Genomic DNA, 27969 nt, shown 5'->3' on the forward strand with positions numbered 1-27969 from the left:
GTAACGATAAAATTATTAGTTTTCGAGATATTTGAAATTAAAAATGAAGCGACACAATACATTAATCAAAATAACCGTGTCGTTTCATTTTTAACTTCAAAGATCTCGAAGACTAATGACTTTATCGTTACAAATGAAACATATATTATTTTCATAGAAAGTATTGGAGAATCCAAAAATTTAACCAAAACAGCAATTTCGCCAGTGGCGTAGAATTTGGAAAGGGTCAACCATTCACTTTCTCCCGTCGTACGCCTCTGCTAATAGCCAGAAACGTTTGTTTAACATAATTTAATAGTTTGTACAGTACCTATACTTCCTGCCAAGAATGAAAAGGATACGTCGAATAGTTTTAAAATTCTGAGCAAAAATAGTTTTTAAATATTTAGATAAAACACCCTGTAACTTAGTAGTGTGAACCCCCTGTAACTAAGTAACCACATTGTCTTTATGTGTTTTAGGTTAAATCTTCGTATTTTGTGCTAAGGTTTCTCCAGTTACCATATGGACACTTATTAATGAAACACCCTGTATAATAAGAAAAAAGATGTGACTTTATACACGAGTGGCATTCTTATAAAAAAACGCTTATTTCTAGAGATTCTGAGCACGGTGTGGTGAATGGCTAATTTTGGTCTCACTTTATGTTTAAGATGGTGCTGAAAACAAAAATAAGGTTTATCTTGAATTTTAGATGGAGGACCATTGTCAAAATCGCAATTTTACCTTAAAAATAAAAAAAATTAAATCACGTTTTTCTTAAAATTAAAAGTTGCATTTTTTTTCTATAAAACATTTTATTCTTTGTACCCTATATTTTAACATAAACTTGATTAAAAAGCTAAATTTCAAATTTTGTCACCCAACTTTTGGGATTAAACTTTGAAATTCAGGAACCTTTCACTTTAAACAATTCATGACTTTTATTATAATGAGGCAGCAAGATTGAAACACATACCATTGTCTTCAGAAATGTAAGAAATATATACTATAAAAATTTCAGAAAAAAAAATATTAAAATGGAACAAATGTGATTTAATTTAAAATTGAAATGAGGAAAAAACGCAAAAATGTGGTTTATTTTTTTTATTTTTGGGGTAAAATTGCAATTTTGCCAATGTTTCCCCACGTAAAATTCAAAATAAACCTAATTTTCGTTTTTAACACCATCAAAAACATAAAATATGACCAAAATTAGTCATTCACCACACCGTGGTCATCACACCACAGAGTATATCGAGAAATAAGCGTTTTTTGTGGTGTGCCGCTCGTCTATAAAGTCACATAACTTTTTTCCTATTGCATATTTTGACTTAAAATTTTCCAGAAATCTTCTTCATAAATTATTATGTTTTATTGTCGTCTTGGTTAAAATTTTAAGTTAAAAAGTTTGTCACTTAACTTTTTTAAGTAAACATGAAACTAACGAAATCTGACGACAAAATGTTTAAAAATTAACAACTCCTCTTTTAATTTGTATAAATCTCGTTGATATTTAAATACCTCAGATATCACACAGTAAAATTTTCAAGGGGAAATATTTACAACGACCAAAGATACAGCGAAGTAAATCAAAGTTGATTTTTCGCATTTTTGGATAAAATCTAATTTTTGAACATGCTCCACCAATTCAAATAAAAATAAACTTTACATTCAGATTCAGTGACCTCGAAAACATAAAAGATCACCAAAATTGGTCATTCTCCTTAAAGTTGATATTCGTGGTCGGTATAACATAATTTTAGGGGTTGCTGCCGCTCGCCTACTATAGTAAGACTATAAAAAAGAAAATTATATAACATCTACATAGATGGTATAGTCTCTGTAGATATATAAATATATTAATAGTTAATATTGGTATTACCAATTATTGGTATTTTTATCATTATGTATGTACATTTTTCTAAACAATTTTTAGCTTGGGCTCTATATTTTATTGGATCTAGCATTACGTCAGATCTTCCATGGTTACATTGTAATAATACATGGAATACAGAAAAATGTTGGGATAGTATGAATTCCAACAATAGTTTTAGCCAGAATCTCCTCAGATTTGGTAATGGATCAACACGAACCAATAAGCATACTCCTGCGTCGGAATTTTTTAAGTTAGTATACTCTTTTACTGTTTGACTTCAAAAATATTAAGAAACAAATCGTAATTACTACGTAATTTAAATTAAATAGTTGTTATTGTCATAGACTAAGGTCCAATCCCACTACAAAATCACAACGTTTATAATGTAGTTAATTAAAACAAGAAAGAGAGCTAGCGCGCATAGTCACTGCTTTGACAACAGCTTGTCAAGGTTGGCTAGGTTGGCAAGGTTTGATGCCAAATGTGAGTTGTTAAAGCAGTCATTCTGTCAAAGAAGTGGAGTTACGCGATAGCTCTCTTATTTTATCTCTGATAACCCGGGATTTTAACAACAGGCAACCCTAATTTGCAGTCGTTTGTTGCAGGCAACCTTAAATTATCATTCTGTTAAAAAAAACTATAATGAAACTGTTAACTTTACTTTGATATAAGGGAACATTCATCAGCGTTATGAACGAAAATTTTTGTTCAAGAATGAATTACTATTAATTTAATTAAAACTATTTGCTGCCACTATTTCACTGGCAACCTGACTGTTATGAATTTATTCTTCCGTTATTAAATTTATATAAAATGTGATTTTAATTAACTACGTTATGAACGTAGTGATATTGCAGTGGAATCTCTTACTATTGATTGTGTTCAAAATAAGAAAGCTAAAAGGAACTACAACGTTAACGGAGTTTTATTGTTTCATATGGTCAATTTTTGACCTCTAAATATGAAAAAATTGCGGAGTGCTACCAATTAAATGGATGATTTTTTTTAAAGAAAGGGATGAATTAGTCCCTAAGCACAGGGTGAATTAGGGTGAACACACGTCTACAGAAAAATTGTTTCAGGTTTTTACTATCGAAATATCACCTTTTAAAACCAATTTTTTTTATAAAAATATATTTAAAAAAAAGGCAATAAAACACAAAAGAAAGCAATTTTGTCTTTTGCCCCATAACTTTTTTCCACGGGGATATAGGTATAGGCATTGCTTCATAGAAAAAAAAAAACATACATCCTTTTTCTTTAAAATGACGTTTGGTAGAAGTCTTTATTATTTATCATTTCCAAAATATGATTTTTCACAATTCGCCACTCACAGAGTTTTTGGGTCATTTCCCCTATTATTTCGCAAACATTGTTCTTTTCTCTACGCAGTTTTAGGTATATACAATGGTACATTTTTAATAGGAAGAGTAGTCAATTGGCTTTAGAATGGTCTATTATAGAAGGCTGTGTGACTATTTTTAAGCAACAAATGGTGTTTCAAAATTTTATACTTTTAACGATTTTTGATATGATTTACGATTATTTTTATAACTTTTTTTCGTCTACATTTACGTATATAAATTGATAGATACAAAAGAAAGCTTATTTTTTTCCTTAAAAATGGTGTATTGTAAAAAATTCTATAACTATATTTAAACAAGATAATATGCTTTTTCAAAGTGTGACATATTAGACAAGGCGCAAACGGCGGGTTCGTTGGAAAAACTGTTCCCATGAGATTTTTTTGCATAATCACATTTTTAATACACCCCAGAATAAGGTTCAAGAAGTCGCCCACGAGAAAAGTTGTCCAAATTTTTTTTAACATTTTTTTTTTTAAAAATTGCAGAAATTATTATTTTTGGCCTGGACAAATTTTTTTTGGTTTTTTAGATTTTTTAGACGATTATGGACAAAAAAGGTTTCTTGTAATTTTTCTCTAAAGTTGATGGTTTTCGAGTTATATGCAATTTGAAATTTGAAAAACGCAAAAATGGCCATTTTTAAGACTTAATAACTCGGTTAAAAATTATTATTATGAAAGTCAGAAAGTAACTAAATCAAAGTTTAAAGCCCCCCCTACATGATCCTGAAGAAATTTGTGTCATTATTTTATTACTCAGCTGCTATTTTTAATTATTAACAATAAGCCGTAAGAGCGTATTGACGCGGCTGTATACAGTTTGTCTAATTTACTTACCGTTGCACGTCATTATCTATGTCAGAGATCTAAATTGACATTGTTGCCAGAGTATAAAAAAATCCTGAATCCATTTTAACCTTCGGAGTACGGAGATTATTTGACTTACTTAGATTACGATGATGGGTCAAGCGTGACCCATTCTCATTTTATTTATAAGGATGTTTTAAATAGTCAGTATTATTAAACAGTATTTTTAATTCAACAAAAAACAAACAAAATCCTAAATTATTGTATTTAAATTTTTTAAGATGGTTACCCATGGGCATATACTAGTTCGCTCCGGCGGCCAGATTTTAATACCTTACAGAAAACGGGCATAGGTAAATTTGCTCCGGCCATATATTTGAATACAGTGGAACCTCGATAAGTCGGATTAATCGAGACTGCGGCCGATCCGAGTTACCGAAAATCCGAGTTAGCCGGAGAATATGGTAAAAATTAATAAAACACGGTATACTTACAGGTAAACTCCATTATAATTGCAAAAACATGAAATACATAAAATATGCACAATACATCTAAATTACGTACAGTTGTATACAGTAGTGTTTATTTCTTGTTAAAAAACTTGGTCAAAGTGAAAAAATGTTTGATCTGTCTGGTGAAAATCAGTTCGGGTTAGCCGGACTTCCGGGTTATCGGAGTCCGACTTATCGGGGTTCCACTGTACGTATACCCGTAAACAGAGACGGCTGCGATTTACGTGTACCTACAAACATATTGAAAATATTCTTCGAAATCCGAAGACCGGGTCAGGACTGACCCGGCATCATAGATGTTACGTAGAGGAAAAACTGTAATTTGCATGTTCACGAATTATATACGAAAAAATAGATTGAAACAAATAAGGAGAACTTACGATCAATCGGATTTGTAAAAAAATTATTCCATAAAATATTAAGAAATAACTGAATTTCGGGTCACGCTTGACCCAGTCTTCGTACTCCGAAGGTTAAATCAAATAGATCACATAATTATTTCAAACTTGGATTATACAACAAAACAAATTAATATTCAATGTAAATAAATAAAAACATTAGAAATAAAAAATAGAATTAAGTTATAAACTTACCTTAAAGTAAATAATAAAAACAATAAATATAATAAAACAAATACTTCAGTCAAGAATAAAAACAAATCTAAACTGTCAATACCGCAACTGTCAAATAAATGTTACCAATTTATGCCAAAATATCACCTTCGTTCGATTACGGTTACAGTGAGTTCCGAACAAATGTGCTTCATAAAAACGCTTTATAATCCGTTTATACAAATTAAACGAAACATATTATTGTGTGTTTCTTTAAGTTAACATTAATAGAAATAAAAAAAACCTATACAGAAGTAAAAACTTCAAATTGTATTTTGGTATAAAATCGTTTATTTAAAAACTATCTAAAAGTCATCCACATGGATTGCAAAACGTTTTCGTTCTGAACAGAACATCTTCAGTGCATTCCGCAAAGTAGTTGTAACTAGCACACCAATGAAGGTGGTAACCTCATAATATATGGCTTACATTATAAATTTTGATAAAATATTGTGACTTCAAGTCGATGTTACAAGATTAAATTATGTATGTATACAATATTTTATCAAAATTTATAATGTAAGCCATAAATTATGAGGTTACCACCTTCATTGGTGTGCTAGTTACAACTACTTTGCGGAATGCACTGAAGATGTTCTGTTCAGAACGAAAACGTTTTGCAATCCATGTGGATGACTTTTAGATAGTTTTTAAATAAACGATTTTATACCAAAATACAATTTAAAGTTTTTACTTCTGTATAGGTTTTTTTAAACTATGGTATACAGCCAACTATTGGGATTTTCCCATTGATTTTAATAATAGAAATCTTCAAATATTATTTCTACGCGTATATAATAAATATGTCTAGTGGCTGTAATTCCAGGGTACTCAGCAAAAGGATTCTAAAAAAGAACACACCTACCGCCTAAATATTTCGTGTTGGTATCATGTGACGTCAAGGGCTATGACGCGGATGACGTGCAACGGTAAGTAAATTAGATGGAGTATATGTGAGTGCGAGGAAGATGCCCCATTTGACTGCCGGAATGGCATTTCTCTCGCACTCACCATAGACGGCCGCCTAATACGTGCTGACGCTCATTATTATTATTTAAAAATAACAGCTTAGTAATAAAATTAGGACAAAAATTTCTTCAGGATCTTGTAGGGGGGGCTTTAAACTTTGATTTAGTCACTTTCTGACTTTCATAATAATAACTTTTAACCAATTTATTAAGCCTTGAAAATCGCCATTTTTCGTTTTTTTTTCAATTTTAAATTGTTTATAACTCGAAAACGATCAACTTTAGAGAAAAATTACAAGAGACCTTTTTTGTCCAGAATGGTCCAAAGAACGTAACAAAAATTTTTAGGGGCAAAAATATTGATGTTTGTAATTTGATTAAAAAAAATTGTTAAAAGAAAATTGCACCACTTTTCACGTGGGCGACTTCTTAAACCTTAAACTTTGATGTCTCTCGAATGTGATTATGCAAAAAAATCTCATGGGAATATTTTTTCTAAAGAACCCGCCGTTTTCGCCTCTATATGCACATGCAATATGTACCACTAAGTTGGAACTACATATATGAAAAACTTTTTTATTATTAATTTTTTTTATTTATTTACTACAGCAAATTTACAATCTACTCAGTATTACAGGAGTATTTAGCAAATACACTTCGCGTCATAGAAAACGGGCACCCTAAAAAATGGGTCATTTTTGTTGTCGCGTATCTCCTTAACCTGTTGTCCGATTTAAATGATTTTTTGAATATGTTATAGCCTTATTCTTTGTCAATATCCCTGTAATAATATTTTTTCTAAACAGGTAAATTTCCATTGTATACAGGGTGTACGAATCAAACTGTGTTTTTTCTCAAAGTTCGCAACAATTTGTGAAATATTCTAGCCCTTATAACATACTGAAATTAAATCCCGACTATAGCCTCAGGTTTTCTGAAAATTCTGTATTTTGATTAATTCTCTTATGTTGGATAATACAAAAGTTATGTACTTTAACAACTAGTCATGTTTTTCATCAGTATAGGTTGTTTGTAAATAAATGCGACAAACTTTAAAGGGCAATTCTGCATGAAAAAATAATGACCGTTTGCTTTGTAAACTTATGTCCGCAAATGCTTCGATTACGGGATACGGGATGTTGAATTTTTTTTTACAAACTGACGGTCAATTTTATTGCCCTAAAACCGGTTGAGACATGCAAATGAAATTTGGTAGGTTCTAAGAGATAGTTATTGCGAATTTTTTGACTTGCAATCAAGAATTTTATATTCACTATTGGCGTACATACTGGTAATATGACCGATCGAGCGTATGCACGCCAATGGTGAATATAAAATTCTTAATTATATGTCAAAAAATGTGCAATAACTACGTCTTAAAACCCACCAAATTTGATTTGCATATCTCAACCGGTTTTAAAGCAATAAATAAATCGTCAGTTTGTAAGAAAAAATTCAACATCCCGTATCTCGCAAACGAACCATTGGCGGACATACGATTATAAAGCAAACTGTCATTATTTTTTAATGCAGAATTACTCCTTAAACTTTGTCGCACTTGTTTAGCAACACCCTGTACGGAAAAAGAACATGGCTAATTATTGTTAAAGTAGCTAACTTTTGTATTATCCCATATAAGCGAATGAATCAAAAAACAAAATGTTGAGAAAGCCTGAGACTATAGTTGGGATTTAATTTCAGTATTTTATAAATTCTAGGATATTCCACAGGGTGTTGCGAACTTTGAGAAAAAAACACAGTTTGATTCGTACACCCGGTATACAATAAAAATGTAACTGTTTAGCAAAAACATCATTACGGTGATATTGACAAAAAATAGGGCTACAAGATATTCAAAAAATCACTTAAATCGGACAACAGATTTAGGAGATACGCAACCTCAAAAATTACCCATTTTTTAGGGTGCCTGTTTTCTATGACGCGCAGTTTATGTTGACTGGTATGTGGCTTGTAGCGGGTACCGTCCATTAACGGTTCTCCAAGTCTTCACCTATTCCCCAAGGTCTTCGGGCCAGGTTCTATGTAGACGTCTAGTAGGTAGTCGTGGTTGGTATAGTTCTCTGATGATTTGGCAATCGTTTGTGGAATTTCTTTCTTTGGTTCTGTTTGCCTGAAGGTCAATGACTTCTTTTATGGATGGAATACCAAGATCATTGTGTATGGTATGGTTGGAAACGTACCATAGAGCATTGGCTATTGTTCGTAGGGTTTTCGACTGGAAAGTTTGTAGGATCTTGGTATTGGAATGTTTACTGCAACCCCAGAGTTCAATTCCGTAAGACCAAATGGGTTTGAGGATGATCTTGTAAATCAGTATTTTATTTTCGAGTGATAGTTTCGGCTTATTTCCTAGTAGCCAGTACATTTGTCTAACTTTTATATTTAGCTGTGTCCGATTATTAATTAAAAAAAGCTATTCATCATAAAATGCTCTGCATAGCCTAAAACCAAAAATGCAATCATGAGATATCAGATTTTTTAATAAAATATGAAGTAATTGATGGATTCGACCGTTACTTGATGGAAGTTCATTTTATCTAACAATAAAACACTGAAAACGTTTGTTTTCTATACTTCCACAAAAGGGTACCCCCCGTTAAGATAGACAAAATGCCCTCACTCTCAGAATTCTATTTTTTTATTTTTTTTACGTTCTGTGCAATTAAAAAATGAGATACCGCGGATTTTAGCTCGCCATCCCTCTTACCCCTCCCCCCACAGCCAAAAACGTAGATTTATAGATTTATAAAACACTGAAAACGTTTGTTTTCTATACTTCCACAAAAGGGTACCCCCCGTTAAGATAGACAAAATGCCCTCACTCTCAGAATTCTATTTTTTTATTTTTTTTACGTTCTGTGCAATTAAAAAATGAGATACCGCGGATTTTAGCTCGCCATCCCTCTTACCCCTCCCCCCACAGCCAAAAACGTAGATTTATAGATTTAATTTTTTTTAGTTGGGCTGCAATTGATTTAAAAATTTCAAAAAAAATTCACACGTATATCTGAGGATTTTACAATACATGTCCATTTTTTATGGACCCTTAGGTCGAGTGTACATAACCTCAAATTTTTTTTAACTTTTTTAAAACCTATATTTTTTTTGGAGGGGGCTCAAGTCCAATTTTTTTTGGATTTTCTGTATTTTATCAAAAGCTATCTGTTTCGAACAAGATAACTTTTACTTTAGTTTTACTTCTTTATCTCGTTCTACTCCTTAACTTGCCAGGTTTCGAAGTAAAAATCAATCAATTTAGGTTAGCTGCAATTGAATAATAGAAATGCAATCAAATTTAGTTCTTTTTTACAAATTTTCCAACTTTTATTACTTTTCTGATAACACTGACAATTATCAATTTTTTATATAAATAGCTAAATAGGAGAGACTTAATACTAACTTACAAACCGTAGATAGCGACTGAAAAACTACCTACGATTTCTTCACTAACTAATTTTCTTATGTTGTTGATAGTCCAGAATAATAACTCAAACATACTGAAACATTCTCCCTCTCTAAGGTTAGTTAATCTTAAAGAAATTTACAACTAATTAAAATAAATCACAAATAACAACCAAATGAATGAAAAATAATGAAATTTAAATAATTATTTAAATTTCCCGAAACAGGTATCCGAAACAGGCATTTTACATAACGGCTCCCTCTCATGAATGAAGTTGATTATGGCCCGTTTCTCAAGTTGACTGTTATCAGCAGTTGGTAATGTCGAAATCCTTGGCCATGCTACTTTTCCTTTTCCTGCGATGATTGAAACTCTTAAGCTCCCTCTCGCATTACCTCGTACATAAGCAACGGGTGCAAACGCTTCTTCGCTAGCATCACAAAATATGTGAAGTTGGGGTTCCATACTTAAATCCACATCGTAGAATCTTAGAACTTCAAACTCAGGACTTACTCGAAGTTCTTCCAACCAGTCCTTGAAGCGGATGTCAATAACGTATGGTAGTTGATCATCCCAGTCTACTTTGAATTTCCAACATAGCTGCCCGATGATTCCTTTGAATTTCAATGGGGTGAGAAATCCGAGCGAGTCGAAAATACTCATTATGAAACTTGCTAGTTGACATTTTGTCTGATTCCTATGTCCTTTTAGAACATACTTGGGTATCCTTTTCGTATCCAGCTCAAATATGAAACAGTCCTTTACTTGATCCCAAAAAATTCCGAGTGTTTTTTCAATTCCTAAATCTGACTTTAATGAAATTTGGATCGTTCCTTCCGCTCGTAGCTCTGAAGGAATTGCATTTGTAACTTTCACCGAATTGCTTCTCCATTTGACAATGGGAAAACCTCCATTCTCATGAATCATTCTAACCTTTTTCTGCATTTGTATTGCCTGTTTTTCCGTTTTAGCTCCACTCAAGAAATCGTAAATGTATGTATCTTTAATGATGGAATTAACTACAACTGGATATTGGTTTATATGTTCCTTTGCATTTAGATCCTTGGCATAGATTGCAGAGGTCGGTGAGCATGTCCATTCAAAAAACAATACTGACATTTCATACGAATCAGGTTCTCGATTACCATCCATTCCACGATACAAACGCGTTTGGGCTGGTCGATCTTCTTTTCTAGGTGCAACTTGGTGAAACATCTGCTTGATATCTCCAGAAATAGCAAATCGATGTCTTCGGAATCTCATAAAAACAGCAGCAAGTTGTTGTAGCAGATCGAGTCCAGTGTAAACGAAGTCATTAAATGACTTTCTTTTAGTTTTAGCGGCTGCATCAAATACAAGTCTTGGCTTTTTACTCGGGTGAAAGGCAAAGAAATGAGGTAGGTACCATCGCTTGTCTTCTTTTTCGTTAGGGTATACTTTAACCTTCTGGAGAAATCCAGCTGAGATATATTCTTCGAAAGTGGTTGTGTATAACTTAGCAAAAGATGGATCCTTATCGGCTTTGCTTTCCATGGTTAACAGTCTCTTTCTTACCATTTCTTCAGACGAAAATAAAGGTAGAACATCATTTTTCCACAGTAAGCTTGTTTCCCAACAGCCTTGTTTCTTAATCGTTGTTTCTCCCAAAATCTTTAAAGTTTCCACATCCTCTTTTGACATCGGTGTCGCAGATTTGAATGTTGTACAATCTTCGGCTGCAATGAAGTCACTCATGACTTCAGAGAGATCGTTGTTAGTTTTCTTGCAAGTGAAAATAGAGAAATTTCCTTGTTTTTCTCCAGTTACCAATTCACCATTTCCAGCAAGAGTCCATCCTAACTTTGTTTTCACAGCAATTGGTAGATCAGGAGATTGTTCAATGTAATCTCGTGACAGGAACAAGGAGATATTATCATTTCCAATGATCAGTGATGGGGTTGCATTCTTAAGTGATGGGAAAGGTGCTCTTCATAAGTACGGATACTTCTTCTTTAGCTCTGCAGCAGAATAGGTCTGAGAAGGCAAGTTCATTACTGGAACAGTATGACACTTCAAAATGTAAGTCTTTGCATTTAAAAAGTCGCCTGAGATCTCTATTTTCGTTGTCATTGATGGATCCGTGTTATCTTGTCCGTTGAACCATCCAAGTAAAAGATCTCGCCATTTACCATCTATATTAAGTTTCTTCACATTTTCTTCCAGAATGAGAGTTTTTTGAGCTCCCGTATCAAACATAGCAATGACGGAAATTGTGGTTCCATTAGTTCCTTTAAGTTGAACAGGGGCATACCATAATAACGTTTCTTCAACTTCATCGTCTGTATCTGTAACTGCTGATCCCTGATGGCAGTGCATATGAGTAGCTGGTGGGGCTGAAGGAGGTTGAGATTTTGATTGATCTTGAAGGATAGCTTCACCATTTTCTTGAACTTCATCGAATCTTGAATTATCATGTAGGGATGTATGATGCCTTCCTCTACATCCTTCAACTTTACAAGTCATTCTTAATTTGCAATTTTTGACTGTGTGATTTTTCTTTAAACAGCGAAAGCACATACGATTCTTCTTTACAAACTCGCCTTTTTCCTTAATTGGTAGTAAAGAAAACTTTCGACAGTCACTTACATGATGATTTTCAATTTTGCAGTACACACAGTATTCTTTTCGATCCGGCTTGGGGTTCATTGATACTGTTCCAAGATTAGTCTGCTTCTTCTTTCTATCTTTGTCATTTGTATTTTCAGAAGCTGTAGTGGGAGTTGACACAAGATACGCTACAGACTGTTTTATAGAAATCCATTGTGAAAAATATTTCAGATTCTCTTCTCTTGAGGTGTCTTGTCGAAGCCAGGTGTACCACTCAGTTTCCATTTCTATCGACATCTTCTTGACCAGAGTGCTCAGGATTTCAATGGAATATAGATACTGGCTACTTTTATAAGACGTGATGCTTGCCACTAATGCTTGAACGGCGATTCCGAATTTGATTGTTGCTTCAGGTTTGGTTACTGATGGAGAAGGGGCTGCTCTTGCTTTAGTTAATAACCCTTAAATCACAAACTTTGGTTGTCCAAACCTATCTTCTAGGGTCTTCAGGATGCTTTCTACATTATCGATGTTTGGTAGCACGAATGAAACTGTCTCCAAGGCATCTCCTTTCAAAGCTTCTCTTAATCTTCGAATGTTGATTGAATTGTCAACTTTGTACTCTTTAGTTGATCGATCAAACTCAGCTTTGAATAGTGGCCAATCTTCTGAACAACCATTGAACTTTGGCAGTTTCTCTTCTTTACGAGAATGGGATTGTGTAGCAGACACCTGTGAAATCGCTTGAGCCATCAAAACGATTGGGTCAACTGGAACATTTTTTGATTCTGGTAGACACTTCACTTGTGGTATTTCTTCCACTTCAGTTTGTATGTTTACTTCATTTGAAGGATTGGTTTCGACGACTTCACCATCATCATCAGATTCTAAATACTGGTCTTCGGCAATTGATTGTCGAATGGCTTCAGCTTTATTCTTTTTAAGCTCTTCAAGATCCTTAAGCTCTTCTTCTTGAACTAAACTTAACGACTGAAGGCCTTGTAGTTTTAGCTGAAGGTGCCTCAATGTCTTCTTACTTTCTTGCAGGTTTTTTGTACATTGACTAGCTTCTCAGCATCACCTACACTCAGGTCTTCTGGAGAGATCTCTTTTAGGGTTGAAAAGTCCTCAGAGCATTGTTCAACCTTTTCTTCTTCTTCTATGATCTTAATTTGTAATTCAGCAATCTTTTTCTTTGTCTCGGAGTGTTTGCCTCTTGAAGCGTATTCTTTTTCAATGGCAATTACGGATTGGTTACTGCTTGTTGAGTATACTGATGAAGCTCGTGACAATGAGCTTCTTCGGCTTGAATTGACTTTTAGTTGTCTTGCTCTCACTGGAGTTGGGGCATATATTGGATTTCCAAACTCGTTGTATGTCATTCTTGGAGGGGGTCTTGATATACGCTTACTCTCACCTTCGCTTGCTGCCATCGTTGTAAATAGTAGTTTACCTTTGAACTTAAAATGACTGTTTCCTTCCTCTGGAGAGCAGCTAACCTCTTCTTAATTACTTCAATTCCCTGGTTTCCGCACCAAAATGTTTCTCTACCATCATTTTAAAGGGAATCTGAAAAATAATTCAAATTTCCCATCAGACGCGATACAGCGACATCTACTAACAAATTGAAGAATCTCAGATGCCGAATCCACCAATTTAATAAGAATCAAAATGGTAAATAGTATTTTAAAACTGAGATTTTTCGTGTTGAAAGTTCTTACTGGTACATCCTTAATCTGCGACTTTTTCAATTAATAAGACAGCAGACGAAGAATATAGAAAACGAAAGGGAAACGATCACATTCCGCTCTCATTCGTCTAGGAAAAACGGACAGCAGAGGAACTTTCAGTACTCAAATCCGAGTAAAGGAAATAAAAATAATAAATGATGGTTTTGCTTGTTTTCGATTCAGAGGGTTGCACACCAGCTAGACAGGCTGTTTCTGATGGGAAATTTGAATTATTTTTCAGATTCCCTTTAAAATGATGGTAGAGCTGTTTTTCGGTCCAGAGGTAGGCACACTAACGAAAGCTACCGAGGACGCCTGAAATGGTAGAAACAGCCTGTCTAGCTGGTGTGCAACCCTCTGAATCGAAAACAAGCAAAACCACCATTTATTATTTTTTATTTCCTTTACTCGGATTTGAGTACTGAAAGTTCCTCTGCTGTCCGTTTTTCCTAGACGAATGAGAGCGGAATGTGATCGTTTCCCTTTCGTTTTCTATATTCGTCGTCTGCTGTCTTATTAATTGAAAAAGTCGCAGATTAAGGATGTACCTGTAAGAACTCTCAACACGAAAAATCTCAGTTTTAAAATACTATTTACCATTTTAATTCTTATTAAATTGGTGGATTCTGCATCTGAGATTCTTCAATTTGTTAGTAGATGTCGCTGTATCGCGTCTGATGCGAAATTTGAATTATTTTTCAGATTCCCTTTAAAATGATAGTAGAGCTGTTTTTCGGTCCAGAGGTAGGCACACCAACGAATGCTACTGAGGACGCCTGAAATGGTAGAAACAGCCTGTCTAGCTGGTGTGAAACCCTCTGAATCGAAAACAAGCAAACCCATCATTTTTTATTTATATTTATATTTATAAATATTTTCATTTGAAAGCTGTACATTTATTTAAACAGTATTTATTTAAACAAATTAAAATTTTGTGTTATAATAAATAAATTAATTTTGTGTAAAACAAAAGCAAGTTCGACATTTTTAATAATGCGTTAGTTCGATGGCTCTACTCGAGTTACTTGAGAACAAAAAAAGAATGAAGAAAATTGCTTCATGGGAAGCCGAGAAAATGCATTTTTTTAACGTATACCGATTTTGAACTTTAAGGGGTTACATTTCCTCCAACCTAATTTTTGATTGGAATTTTGCTATTTTTGGCAATTTTCACACGTATTATCGATAGTTTTTATTATAATAATATATGTTATGAGTATTTTAAGGATATGAAAATTGGTGTGGAGAAAGAGGACAAAAATAAAAAGGTGACGGTTTGAAAATTATGATCCTATTGTTTATATCTTTGCCGTAAATTGCGGTCAATTTTTGACCGGTTGTATCTCAGGAACTACCCACCATAATTAAACGTTTTTTCTTTTAAAAGAAGCGTCCTGCCACTGTTTTTCGAATACCGTTTTCACAATTTAATTTTTTTTTCTCTGATTCTGGCTTTGGTTTAGAACTAGTACCTTTAGCCACGTAATTGTATAATTTATCACTAAGTCAGTGGAGTAATGTGTAGTGTGTGTGTTGAGTAAGTGTCAGTCTAATATTTCCCGAGATATTCTATTTGTTTATAAGCCAAAAAATACTTTATAACTTTAAAATATTCCTGAGGCCGCTTAAATAGCCCAATTTCAATTCTGTAAAGTACATTAGATAGGTATATTGCTTTTTATGAAAAAATCGTAGTTATTATTATGCGTCGTAATTATTGTCGTTATTATGGTGACCGTAAATTTTTAATTAACAATTCAATTGTTGCTAAACTGTTCATTAAATTTCCATCGGCTTCTGGAATTATAATCTATACGAAAAGGGCTTTTACATTACCAAGTTATTTAATTATTGATTAACAATTACTTATCTAAAAGTTTAGTTGAAAATTAAAGATTTTGTTGGAAAAACCCGCTTTTTCCGGGGAAAGTTTTCGTCGAAGTAAATCGGAAAAAACACGTCTCTATGCAGAATTTAATTGCGGTGAATTTTTATTTGAGTGTTTTTGGTGTAGAGTTAAAATCTTTGGAGTTATAGAGCAAAAATTGAAAAAAACACGATTTTCGTGCGCCATTTTGTTTATAAAAAAAGTAGCACACTATCTGCGGACTTTGCATACCTATATTATTAATATATACAATCATAAGATTCGATTCCAGCAATAAAAATACTGGTAAATAACTTTTCCCAAAAATGGCCTATTCTCCGATAATTATCAGCCCATGATTATAATCAGCCCAGACTAAGAAGGTACTGGGTTTTTTCTCTGATGGCGGATAGACTAATTTCAGGGCTTTCTTATGAAGTTGGTTTAAAATTTTGTTAATTGTTTGTTCGTCATAGCCATTGCGTATTGTTATTTGCTTAATGATGTTCAGTTCTACGTCGAAGTTATTTTTTCACATGGGAATTTCTGTCAGTCTAGGTATCATGGTAGGCTGTTAATTTATGCTGTGTAGGATGGGATGAAGAATGGTGTATAGTTGTGTCAGTATGGGTAGAATACCCTATTTACATATACAGTACGTAAATCGTTCAGCTGGACATAGGGAATATACATTGAGATAATTTTGTGGCAACTGCGCTCTCTCGATGACAATATGGCTGTTAGCATTAAGGGGATTAACCTCATAATTGGAAATTAATTTCGGCTGACACAAATAAACGTCAAAACATCGCAATGTAGTAGCTAAATATTTTTGGCCTAATAAAAAATATTTTAGAAATTACAGTAAAATTATTAACTTATTAATCATAATCTTTGTTTTTGATTTATTTATGGACAGCCTTTCTTCCAAACCCACTCGTTCTGTTCGTTATAACAGCTCTGTTACACCAGAAACTCGTACTCGAACAGAAGCTTCAACTAACACAGGTTAGCGTAGTTGCCATAATAATTGTCTCAATGTATATTCCCTATGTTCAGCTGAACGATTTACGTACTGTACATATGATACAAATATGTATTACCCAAATGGACTAAGAACCGACACTTTGAAACTATATACTTCAGAAATAGTTGTAGTCCAAGTAATGAAGCTTAAAATAGGACAAAACCTCGCAATTTTTACAGAATGGATCGATTTGCTTGAAAATTTGAGAATAAGTAGTGGATAGTCCAAGGATCAAAATCTATATCATGCCAAAAGGCGCTTTTACCATGGGGGTGGTTGCCACCCCATCTCGTGGGTGAAAATTTTTTATTATATTTTAATCGCAAAAATTGGTAAAAACGTTCATTCTAAGCAAAAACCGTTCTATACATTTTTTTTATAAAATTGACAGTTTTCGATTTATTCGCTATCGAAAGTGTTAGTTTTATATTGAAAAAAATCAATGTTTTTAATAAGTTTTCTGCTAATAACTCCAACAGTTTTCGTTTTATCAAAACAACTTTACTTAACAAAACTGTACCTTTTGAAAAAATAAACAAAAACGTTTTTTTTAGTTTTCCTTAGGACCAATAGTAATCAAGCTATACTTTATTATATGTTGGCTCTTCTTCGTCAAATGCTAAATATTCTAGTTTCAAAGTCAAAAGACGGGAAAACTATGCATTTTTCGAGGACAACTTGTTTAAACTAATTTAAAGCACTTAAAAATATCTATCACCAGAAATATAAAAAGTGTCTAGCTCAAAAATTAAGAAGTGACATAATGAAAAGAATGTCATTCCCTATTTTTTTTCAGCGAAAAAGTGATCGCAAGCAACCCTCTAATTACCACCCTAATTAAAATTAGTCATTAACCTTGTTTGGTCTTTTTTACTTATGTATTATTAATATGTTATAGAAGTTTGATCGGCTTAGAATGATTAGTTTAAAAAAAATGGAGTTAAAAGCGAATAACGAATTTTTGTAGTTTGGAAAAAAATGGCCTGCTTTTTGGGAATAGCAAAATTAATATCAGAGATACGAAAAAATATTTAAATATGAAATTGTAGCTTATTTAATTTCCAAGAACATGGTTTAAAAAAAATTTTTTTCGGCAAAATATCAGTGAGCTATTGACAATTGAAACTTATAATAACATGCAAAAACCACCTTTACCAACCCTTTCAAAGTCACCTCTTTTTGCGACTGAGGATTTTGAAAAGATTCAATATTAATAGGTTTATAGATCTTGTAAAAACCTACAAAAATTTTTTTATCAGACTTTCTAAGATAAAAAATAAAAAGTTACGGTTAAAAAATCAATATATTTTTTTTGAAAAAAAAAAGGAGAAATCCAATTGGAAGAATAATAATGTAAGTTAGCGGTGTATTTGGTTATTGGCCTTATTCATTCTTATTTATTTATGTATTATAAATAGATTCTAGAAGTTTGACTGGCTTAGAATGATTAGTTTTTAAATAACTGGAGCTAAAAGCGAATAACGAAATTTTGTAGTTTGGTAAAAAATGCATTTTCTTCAGAATAGACAGATTAGCATCAGAGATACGAAAAAATGTTTCGATATAAAATTGTAGGTTATTTAATTCCTAAGAACTTGGTTAGAAAAAAAAATTCTGCCGTAAAACTTGAGTGATTCGTAATATCGAAAACATTGATTTTCTCTATACAAAACTAACACTTTCGATAGCGAATAAATCGAAAACTATTAATTTTATCAAAAAAATGTATAGAACATTTTTTGCTTAGAATGAATGTTTTTATCAACTTTTGCGGTCAAAATATAATAAAAAATTTTCACCCCCGAGATGGGGTGGCAACCACCCCCATGTTAAAAGCGCCTTTCGGAATCATATAGATTTTGATCCTTGGACTATCCACTACCTATTCTCAAATTTTCAAGCAAATCTATCCATTCTGTAAAAATTGCGAGGTGAAAAGCTTCGGTTCCTGGCCTATTGATTTATGAGCCTTAATCATTTTTGATCAGGATAACTAAAGCTACTTCTCTGCAAATTTTCACTCAATTTAACTGAAACTACTTTTACATAAGCAAACTACTGGGGTTCTTTGGAAGGATAATCAGATAAGCGAGGAAAAGGCATATCTGTAATGACATATTTGAAATATATAAGAAATGAATTACAAACAGTAAAAATGTTATTCAGGAATTACTGAGAAATCACTAAACTATTAATAAAATACCTTTTTTGTTTCGAATGATACAAAAAATCTAAAGTAATATTTTCCCCGAAAAGAATTTAGTAGAATTTATAAAAAAATGGTCATTTTTAATTAATATTTAGTTATAGTCTAGAAAGTATGTATAGAAATAGCAAGAAATGCGTTTGTAAAAATAAAAACCGTTCTGTGCAACAAAGACCTCAGTTAGAACTGGGAGTTAGATATTTGAGGTGCTACGTATTTACGATACTGCAATATGGAGTTGAAAGCTGGAGATTGAAGTAAGAACAAATAAATATGTACCAAAATATAAGTAAATATGTAACATAAACAAATAAACAAGCTGCAGCCATTTGAAATGTGGTGTTAGAGAAGGATGCTTAGAATAGCATGGACATAAGAGAAAACGAACACGAAAATATTACGAGAAAAAGAGAAAAGAGTATGAAATAATATTTAAGATAGAAATAAGAACGTTACAAGATCGGGGACACGTAATGAGGGGACAGCGATATGAAATGCTAATGCCTAATTTATACTCAGCCATTGCCACTGCTGCTTCCGCTGCCGGAAATATTGCCCAAAATACGATATCGACGCGAGTGAGGTGTTCACATCAGTTCCTCGCCAATGTCCTCACAACTCATTTACCGAACGACACTTAAGAATGTAATGTGGCGACAGCATCGTCTTGCTCCCTTACTCACTTGCCACTTTGCTGGCGGCAAGTGAGAGAGAGAGAGAGAGAGAGGAGAGAGAGAGAAAGAGAGAGAGAGAGAGAAAGAGAGAGAGAGAGAGAGAGAGAAAGAGAGAGAGTAGTTGAATGTGAATACTTACTCGCGCTCGCGCTGGCAGTCCTGTGACTTCCATCTCGAAAACCGACTTTTGAGGGAGCGCCGTGCAATTTCAGTAGCATGAGCAGCAGCACCGACTTAAAGGTTTAAACTCACTAAGGTACTTTTTAAAAAGACCCTTTATTAACTTTTACAAATATACTTCACTTTTAATTGATCGAAAATAACTGAAATTAATTACAATGATATTACTTTTATATAAAATCAAAATGCTGAATATAAAAGGTAAAACTGCTGATTGCGATCGCTGACCTCTGGGGTTATTGCACCATAATTTCTCCATCCCCTTGAGAAGTTTTGTGAGGGATGAACAAAACTGAAGGCGTTGGTTCCGGATCGGCTGCATCCTCTTCTTCTTCGTCTTCTTCCATTTTCTTCTTTTTCCATAACTCTCGTAATTTGTAAACCAGGAGAATGATAAGGGCAATTACCAAGAAATATATTGGTGGTGTCCACAGATGAGAATGGTTCATTGTTGTTAGGGACACGGGTTGGAGTCTTTCTTCTTCGGTTGAGAGTTTATGCAGTTCATCTAATTGGATTCTGTCTAACTTTAGAGGCTTCACTGATGGATCTTCTCCTTGGAATTTAATTTTCATCTTTGGCAGGGTTAAAAGTTCTTCTTTTACTGCTGCTTTGGAGTTGATGTAAACTTCGTTGTTGGTTCTGAACTCGCATCCTGGGGGTAGTTCTATCAGGAATGTTCCTTCTAGTACTTCAATTTTGGAAGTAGAACAGTGGGTGGAAATTTTAGTGGCTTTTGGAAAAACGGCAATATAGTGGGCTTCAGATAATTTTTGGATAATTGTTGTGCTAATTGTGATCGGCACGTTTTGACATTGAGCGGCGTCGTTGGATAATTTTAGGATTTGATTTATGCAGTCATCGGTTTCTGTATTTTCTTGTGGGAACTTCTCTGGACAGATGAATTTCTTCGGTTCGCTTTTTCTGCATGGTAGGTCCATGTATTGGAAAAGTTCCGAATTAGAAACTAAATATGGCCCAGGTGGGATAATTATTGTATTGTTGATGGTGGGAAGTGAATATAAATGAAAATATGTAAATACTTTGGAATGAAGAATGGGGAAATGTAAGATAAAGACTAGAGAATGGTTGGAATAGTAACCATCTACTTCTACTATCTCGTAGTATTTCATCAGATCTTCTTCTTGGAGGTATGGTAGCTGAGAAGCTGGGTGATGTTCTAGCATCTTCTGGATGGTCCATCTAATTTCGTCTGGTTTTATAAGTCCATTGTGAAGAGTTTTGATTTTTGCAAACGTAATTGCTGTCTGTAAGTCATCTAATATTTTTATGACAGTTTGTAAGGCTAAATTCATCTGGTCTAGAACGTTTCGAACTTGCATGTAGTGGTTGAAATCAAAGACGAATTGGTTTAAATCCGTTCTGATTCTGTTGGTTTCTGCTGTTATTATCTCTTGATTGTGGGTTAGCAACGTTACTGTCTCATTATAGTTGTTCATTATTTTCTTATTAAGGCTTAATTGGTTGTTGATGTTGTTAATAATATTCTGTTGATTAAGTTCAAGTGTCTCAATTGCAGCATCATATCTTACTGCATCTTCTTGATCTAAGTTTCCTGATATGGATTTTATAATACTTCCTAAGCCATTGATAAGACCTCTTTTATTTCTGGTTGCTGGATAGATTGAGTCGAGTTTCTCTTGGGCCGTTTTGAGGAGATATGGCAATGTTTGGTCGAAGTTCTCTAGACTGTCGAAGTACGGTTGGCTGTGTCCATTTTCTATAGCTATGGTTGTAGTTTGATATTGAGATTCTAATGTTTCGATTTCTTGTGCTATTGGTTCTAATTGGAAATAGTGGATGAAATCGTGAGTGCTAGTTTGGATTCTGGCTTTTCCGATCTTAACAGGAAGGATCCCTGGATTGTCTCGAAGGTCCTGGATCTTTACTTCTTGGGCTGTTACTGAGATACATCTGTAAAGTATTTTTGGGGTTAGTTTTCATTGGTGGTTGATGTTTAATGTTCTTCTTGTGCACCGTAGTATCTTGGGTATCAATAGTAACAGGATTGTTATTTTTTACTAATTTAGATGAAAATCTGGGGAGCAATTTGTTTCGTTTTACTGTTTTTCGAGTGTAGATTTTCGTGCTTGGTTTATATGTTACAGGTGAGTGTCGTTTTCGTTCAATTTTTCAATATTTTTCTGTTTGCTCTCTTGCAATTTCTTATTTATTTCTTTATACATCTCTTTTGTTTTCAATCTGTGCTCCTGTGTGTAATTATTTATAAGTGTTCTGTTAATGTCAATGTCGAATGGATCTTGGGCATCTATGTGACCATTGAGAACGTTGATGGGCTTCTGTTTAGTAGCTGAGTGGATAGAGTTGTTGTATGCCATAATGGCGTAAAGCATCTGGTCTTTTATGTTAAGTGTTTTCTTTTTTTCTTTTAATATTCGAAGATGCTCTATGATTGTGGAGTGAAAGTGCTCGACCATTCCATTGGATTGCGGGTTATCAGGTGTTGTGTAGTGGATTAGAACCTTGTGAGTGTCCACGAATTCTTGAACGAGTCCATTTTTAAATTCGGTTCCACTGTCCGAAATTATCATATGTGGTAGTCCATGATGTGTGATGAATAACAGGAATGCGTTTAAAATGTTGATAGCGTTTGATCCTTCTATTGGGTATGCTTGTCCGTATTTTGAAAATGCGTCGATGATGGTAAGGAATTTTTGTCCTGCTGCTTGGAATGTGTCTACGTGAACAATTTCCAGTGGTTTCATTGGTGTTGGGGTTAACATAAACTTCGGTTTTTCGGGATTTCTGTCGTATTTGTTTGTTTGACAAGTATCGCAGAGATTAATATATTCTTCTATGTCCTTTTTCAACGTTGGCCAATAATAGTGTTTTCTGATTTGAATTTCTGTTTCGTTAATTCCTCTATGGTTTGTTTTTCCTTGATGATAGTCTTGTACGATGGTTTTCTGTCTCTCTGTACTGTTTGTATCTTCTTTTGTGATTGTTGCATTTGACAAGATCAAATGCAGAATTCTTGAATGTTTCACGAAGTATGTTGCAGACAGTCTGGTAGAGTACATCAGTTTCGAATAGGATGGCGTATTTCTTTTTTGTGTCAACGTAATTTTTGAAGAAGTTGAAAATATCATTTTTCAGGTCGCTTTTGTCGAGTTGGACGTGCATTCTTTTCTTTGTTACGAAGCACTGTTCTGTTATGGGTTTTGCAGAATTGTAGTTTACCAAATTGAATATGATTTGATTGTTGTAAGAGTTCAATGGTCTTTCGCCGATTGGAATTCCGAGTATTGGGTTTTCTTCTGTAGAATGCTGGGTACCATCTGTGTTGTTGCCTTGTTGATGTAGAGAACTTATTGGCTGACTTTCAATTTTTTGATTTTGTTCCTGAAGAATTTCATCTATTACTTTCATTTCTTCTGCAGTTAGACCGGATGTTTGTTTTTCTTTAATAATTTCTTCTAAGTCATCCATAGGAATTACTTTGTCTCGATCGCATACTGAACTTGGGTGGTTGACCATGGATATGTCGTCATCTTCTTTTCTGGATAATAGGCTGATTATTTCTTCCATGTGCTCATCAACGGTGTTCATTTCTTTAGTGTGGATTTCAATACGGGATAATGCATCAGCGTTGGTGTTGAATTTTCCTTTTTTGTATATGACTTCGTAGCCGAATTCTTCGAGTTTTAACCTCCATCTAACAAGTTTTGAGTTCGGATCTTTTAGAGAAAATAGCCATTGAAGTGGTCGGTGATCGGAGACGATTTTGAACTTTCTTCCAAATAAATAAGGTCGAAAATATTTAGTAGCCCATACGATTGCAAGCATTTCCTGTTCAATAGTGGAATACTTGAGCTCTGTTTCGTTCAGTGTTCGTGATGCTTATGCAATGGGTTTATCTTGTCTTACAGGACCCTGTGACAGAATAGCACCTATAGCAAAGTTGCTTGCATCTGTGGTGAGGTTGAAAGGCTGCGTAAAATCCGGGTATTTTAAAAGTGGTTCGTTGGTTAGCAGGTTCTTGCAGATTTTGATACAGTTGAGGAATTGTTCAGTGTGTTCTATCTTGGCATCTTTCTTCAAACATGAGGTGAGAGGCTTTGTTATTTTTGCGAAATCCTTGATGAACTTTCTGTAATAGTCCTGTAGTAGTAGTCCGAGAAATCCTCTAATCTCTTTTGCTGTCCTTGGTATGGGATAGTCCATGATGGCTTTAATTTTGCTTGGATTTGGCTTTATTCCTTCAGGAGTTACGACATGACCCAAAAATTCGACTTCCTTTTTCAGAAATTCGCATTTATCTATCTGTATCTTGAACTTTGTTTCTCGTAGTCTCTCGAAGATTTTCTTAAGGTTGACTATGTGTTCCTGGAGTGAGGTTGAGTATACGATAATGTCATCTATGTATACTAAGCAGATGTCTCCTACAAATCCTTTAAGCATGTTGTCCATTATCCTCTGGAATGTAGCTGGTGCATTCTTCAATCCAAAAGGCATTCTGAGATATTCGTAGTGGCCATTTTCAACGTTAAATGCTGTTTTCTGTATATCTTCCTCTGCCATTTCTATCTGGTGAAATCCACTGGCTAGATCAAGGGTAGAAAAATATTGACAGCGTCCCAGTTTATCGAGGATGTCCGTGATATTTGGGATTGGGTATCTATCATCTATAGTCTTCTCATTCAACTTCCTATAATCGACTATGATTCTCCATTTGATTTTTCCTGAGGCGTCTGGTTTTTTTGCCACGACCCAGATTGGCGACGACCAGGGCGACTGACTTGGTCTGATGATGCCTTGGTCCAGCATTGATGTTATCTGCTTGTTAACTTCTTCTCGATGAACATGTGGATATCGATAAGATTTTGTGAAAACTGGGACTTCATCTGTTGTTCTTATATGGTGTTTTATTTGATTTGTAAATGTTAAAGTCTCATCAGGATTATGGAATATGTCTGCAAATTTTCTGCATAAACGTCTGATATGCATCTCCTCTTCTGGATTTAGATGATATGTTCTGATGAGGGGATCAATGTCTATTAGTGTTTCTGTTTCCATAGGAATGATGTCCGAAGTGTACAGATGATATTCATGAAGATCTATTGGATTGCTCTTAACAGGATCGGTGAGTGCTACTTGAATGGGTTCATCGGTGTTGTTGATCATTTCGGTCCAGGCTAGTTGATTGCAGGCTTCGCTGAGAGTTTCTCTTAAAATCGCCCCCTGTATTTCTTGTTTCGGTATAAGTATGGTGCCTTTTGTTTGTTTCACTGGAAGTCGTACTTGTGTGATTGTTCTGGGTTCTAATTGAATTGTATAAAATTGTGTCTTATTGGTTTCATAATAAAAGATAGGGAGAACTGAATGTGCCGTAGTTAGTGTGGATGCTGGGAAATTAAGATGTGCTTGTAGAAGTTTTAAGTTATCAAGGCCTATAAGACCATCAAATGTTTTATGAAATTTAAAAAGGTAAAATTTTAGGTTAATATTAGAATTAAATTCAGGGAAGATGGGAATTTCGGCACAATATTCTTGTGAATGGTTTTGAAATATTGAACTGACTACAAACGGTTCGTGCTTGATGAAATTTTTATAAAATTTGGAAGCAATTTCGGGGTTAGGAAATGATTTGGTTGCCCCTGTATCAAGAAGAAGTTTGAGTGGGGGATTTTGGATTTTGATATACGGAAGTTCTTTTGTCTGAATAAGAATTGAGTTCGACTACGTTTCTTCGTTTTCCTCTTGGGGTTTTGGAAAATTTACATCTTCTTCCTCCTCGTATTGGGTATTCTGGTAGTCTTCTACGTGGTAGTCATTCGAATATGTGTCCTGATTTGGGTAGTAATATGCCTGTTCTCCATAGTAGGCATTGATGTCGTTTTCGTCTTGCTGTTCAATATTAAACAGCTCTTCTACGATGATATTTGGAGCGTATTGTTGCTGTGGCTGTGGTCTAAAATTTCTGAAGCTTTGTCCTCTGTTAAATCCTGTTTGGCGTGTGCTTACAGACATCGGTGTTGGCTTGTATTGTTGCGGTGGTTTGCTTGCCCATGGGTTAGGTCTTGGAGGTTGTGTATTTGTTATGGTTTGTTGTGTCTGTGGTTGGAATCGAGCGGGTTGTATTGGCCATCTTGGATTAAATGTGGACTGTTGTGGTCGTGATGGTCCTGGATTATTTCCAAAAAATTGTTGATGTAACTGGGGCCTGGGCATGGGTTGTTGCCATTGTGGTGCTGTTACGAACTGCGGCTGTCTCTGGGGTTGTATGTGAGTAGTTTTATTTGGCAATGAGAAATTGGTTCTTTGTAAGTATCTGATATTGTTCTCTTCTTGGATAAATCGGAGAGCGACAGCGAGACTTGTAGGCCTCATTGATCGTATGTTTGATCCTATGGGTTCCCTTAATCCTGCTAGGAACGTAGTTAGGGCTTGTTGAAGATATTCTTCTTTAGCGGCGAATCGATGAGGGTAAAATTGTACGTTTACCGCGCGCCTGCGCACACTGACAGTATGTAGTTCATTGCTAATCTTTCAAGATAGGTATGTATGTATCTGTAACCGTGCAAATAAGTCATTAAAAGAATATATTAGTGGTTTTAGGAAATGTATTATTTATTATAATTCTTGTGTTTTTGGATTAATAAAATATTATGTAAGCATAACATTTTTACACTATATGTCGCCGTGTTGTGTAATTATATCCGAAACTTACATGTCTATTTCTAGTGCCTCGATGGAGTAATTAGAAATGCGTTAGCACTGAGATTGGAAGGTTGCGGGTTCAATTCCCGGGCGATTCATATTTTTTTCTTATTTTTTGTTGTTTTAATAAAAAATTTTTGAAAGTGGTAGATAAGAAAGTTAGATTGATTTTTAAATAAAATACAAATAACCTTTTAAGTATATTTACTTCGTTTAAATTACCTATTATATAATAGAAGATTATCTTCTTACGTGCGTACATAGTACACATACATTCTTTTTGTTGGAAGAATGTCTTTTTGCTTGCTTTTACAGCTTCATTATCGTTATGGAGTTCGATATGATTTGAAATTGTGTTTAAAAGTGTCATTATTTTTTCATGAAATTGTTGGGGAGACTCATTGGGCCCTTGCTTCAAGTTTACCATATCTCGTGTGAGCGAATTTTCATTGCGTTAGTCGGCAAAATTTTGTATTAGCGTGGTCCTTATTGTGTTCCAGTCTTTACACCCATATACAGAAATGACTTCTCGAGCACGTCCTTTAATTTTATTCATTACGCCTCGAGTCAACATGTGATTTTGAAAGCTTTCGGGATTAGCACGATCCCAGAAATGATCAAGAACCATTGTAGTAACTTCAATGAAGTTATGCAGTTCCTTAGGGTTTCCATCGTAATCAAGTACGACAGATAGATGTTTATTGACATCAAAAACAAGAGCGGGAGCGGGTGCCACGGCCATAATATCTAATTGACTAGCGGGAGCAGGAGTAATAATTATAGACGGTATATCTAAGCTTATTGGAGAATTATTTGAAGAATTATCGTTAGCTTTTAAACTAAATTGAGCAACTGAGCTATTTTGCGAAATAAAAGCAGCACCAGGTTCGACAATCGATTCACTGATAGTTGCAAGAGAATTACTAATTTTAAGCGATGAAATTTGTGAAGCAATTAAATTAGGATTAGAAAAAATATTAAATTTGCTAACAGATAGAAGACTATGCTTTGGTGCATTTCTTCTCGAAGGAACTGGCTTCTTTTCTGCTTTCTTCTTATCGTCTTTCGGCATATAAATGGATTTTTACACTTTGACACTGGTCTTCCGTAGACTTCTGGGGTTGAACGTCTCTGGTTTTCCCTGGAAGTTGGTTCCTAGCGGGTAAACGTTTAAAAATGACGAGGATCACTAAAGGACTCTCCCACTTATCTTACTGCACTGTGCCAATTAAAGGTTTAAACTCACTAAGGTACTTTTTAAAAATACACTTTATTAACTTTTACAAATATACTTCACTTTTAATTGATCGAAAATAACTGAAATTAATTACAATGATATTACTTTTATATAAAATCAAAATGCTGAATATAAAAGGTAAAACTGCTGATTGCGATCGCTGACCTCTGGGGTTATTGCACCATAATTAGCGCGACTGAGCTATTTACACATT

The 27969-nt window shown here is 34.2% G+C and overlaps 1 protein-coding gene across 1 annotated transcript in view; it reads left to right on the forward strand.

Annotated features, from left to right (window-relative positions):
• LOC126883732 (sodium-dependent dopamine transporter-like) overlaps nucleotides 1-27969 on the forward strand; it is a 241325-nt gene that overhangs the window by 66400 nt on the left and 146956 nt on the right. Inside the window, exon 5 of the mRNA XM_050649395.1 lies at nucleotides 1919-2108. Coding sequence (XP_050505352.1) covers nucleotides 1919-2108 — 190 coding nt within the window. The remainder of the gene's footprint in view (nucleotides 1-1918; nucleotides 2109-27969) is intronic.

This window comes from Diabrotica virgifera, chromosome 4 (assembly GCF_917563875.1).
Source record: "Diabrotica virgifera virgifera chromosome 4, PGI_DIABVI_V3a".
Taxonomy (NCBI): domain Eukaryota; kingdom Metazoa; phylum Arthropoda; class Insecta; order Coleoptera; family Chrysomelidae; genus Diabrotica; species Diabrotica virgifera.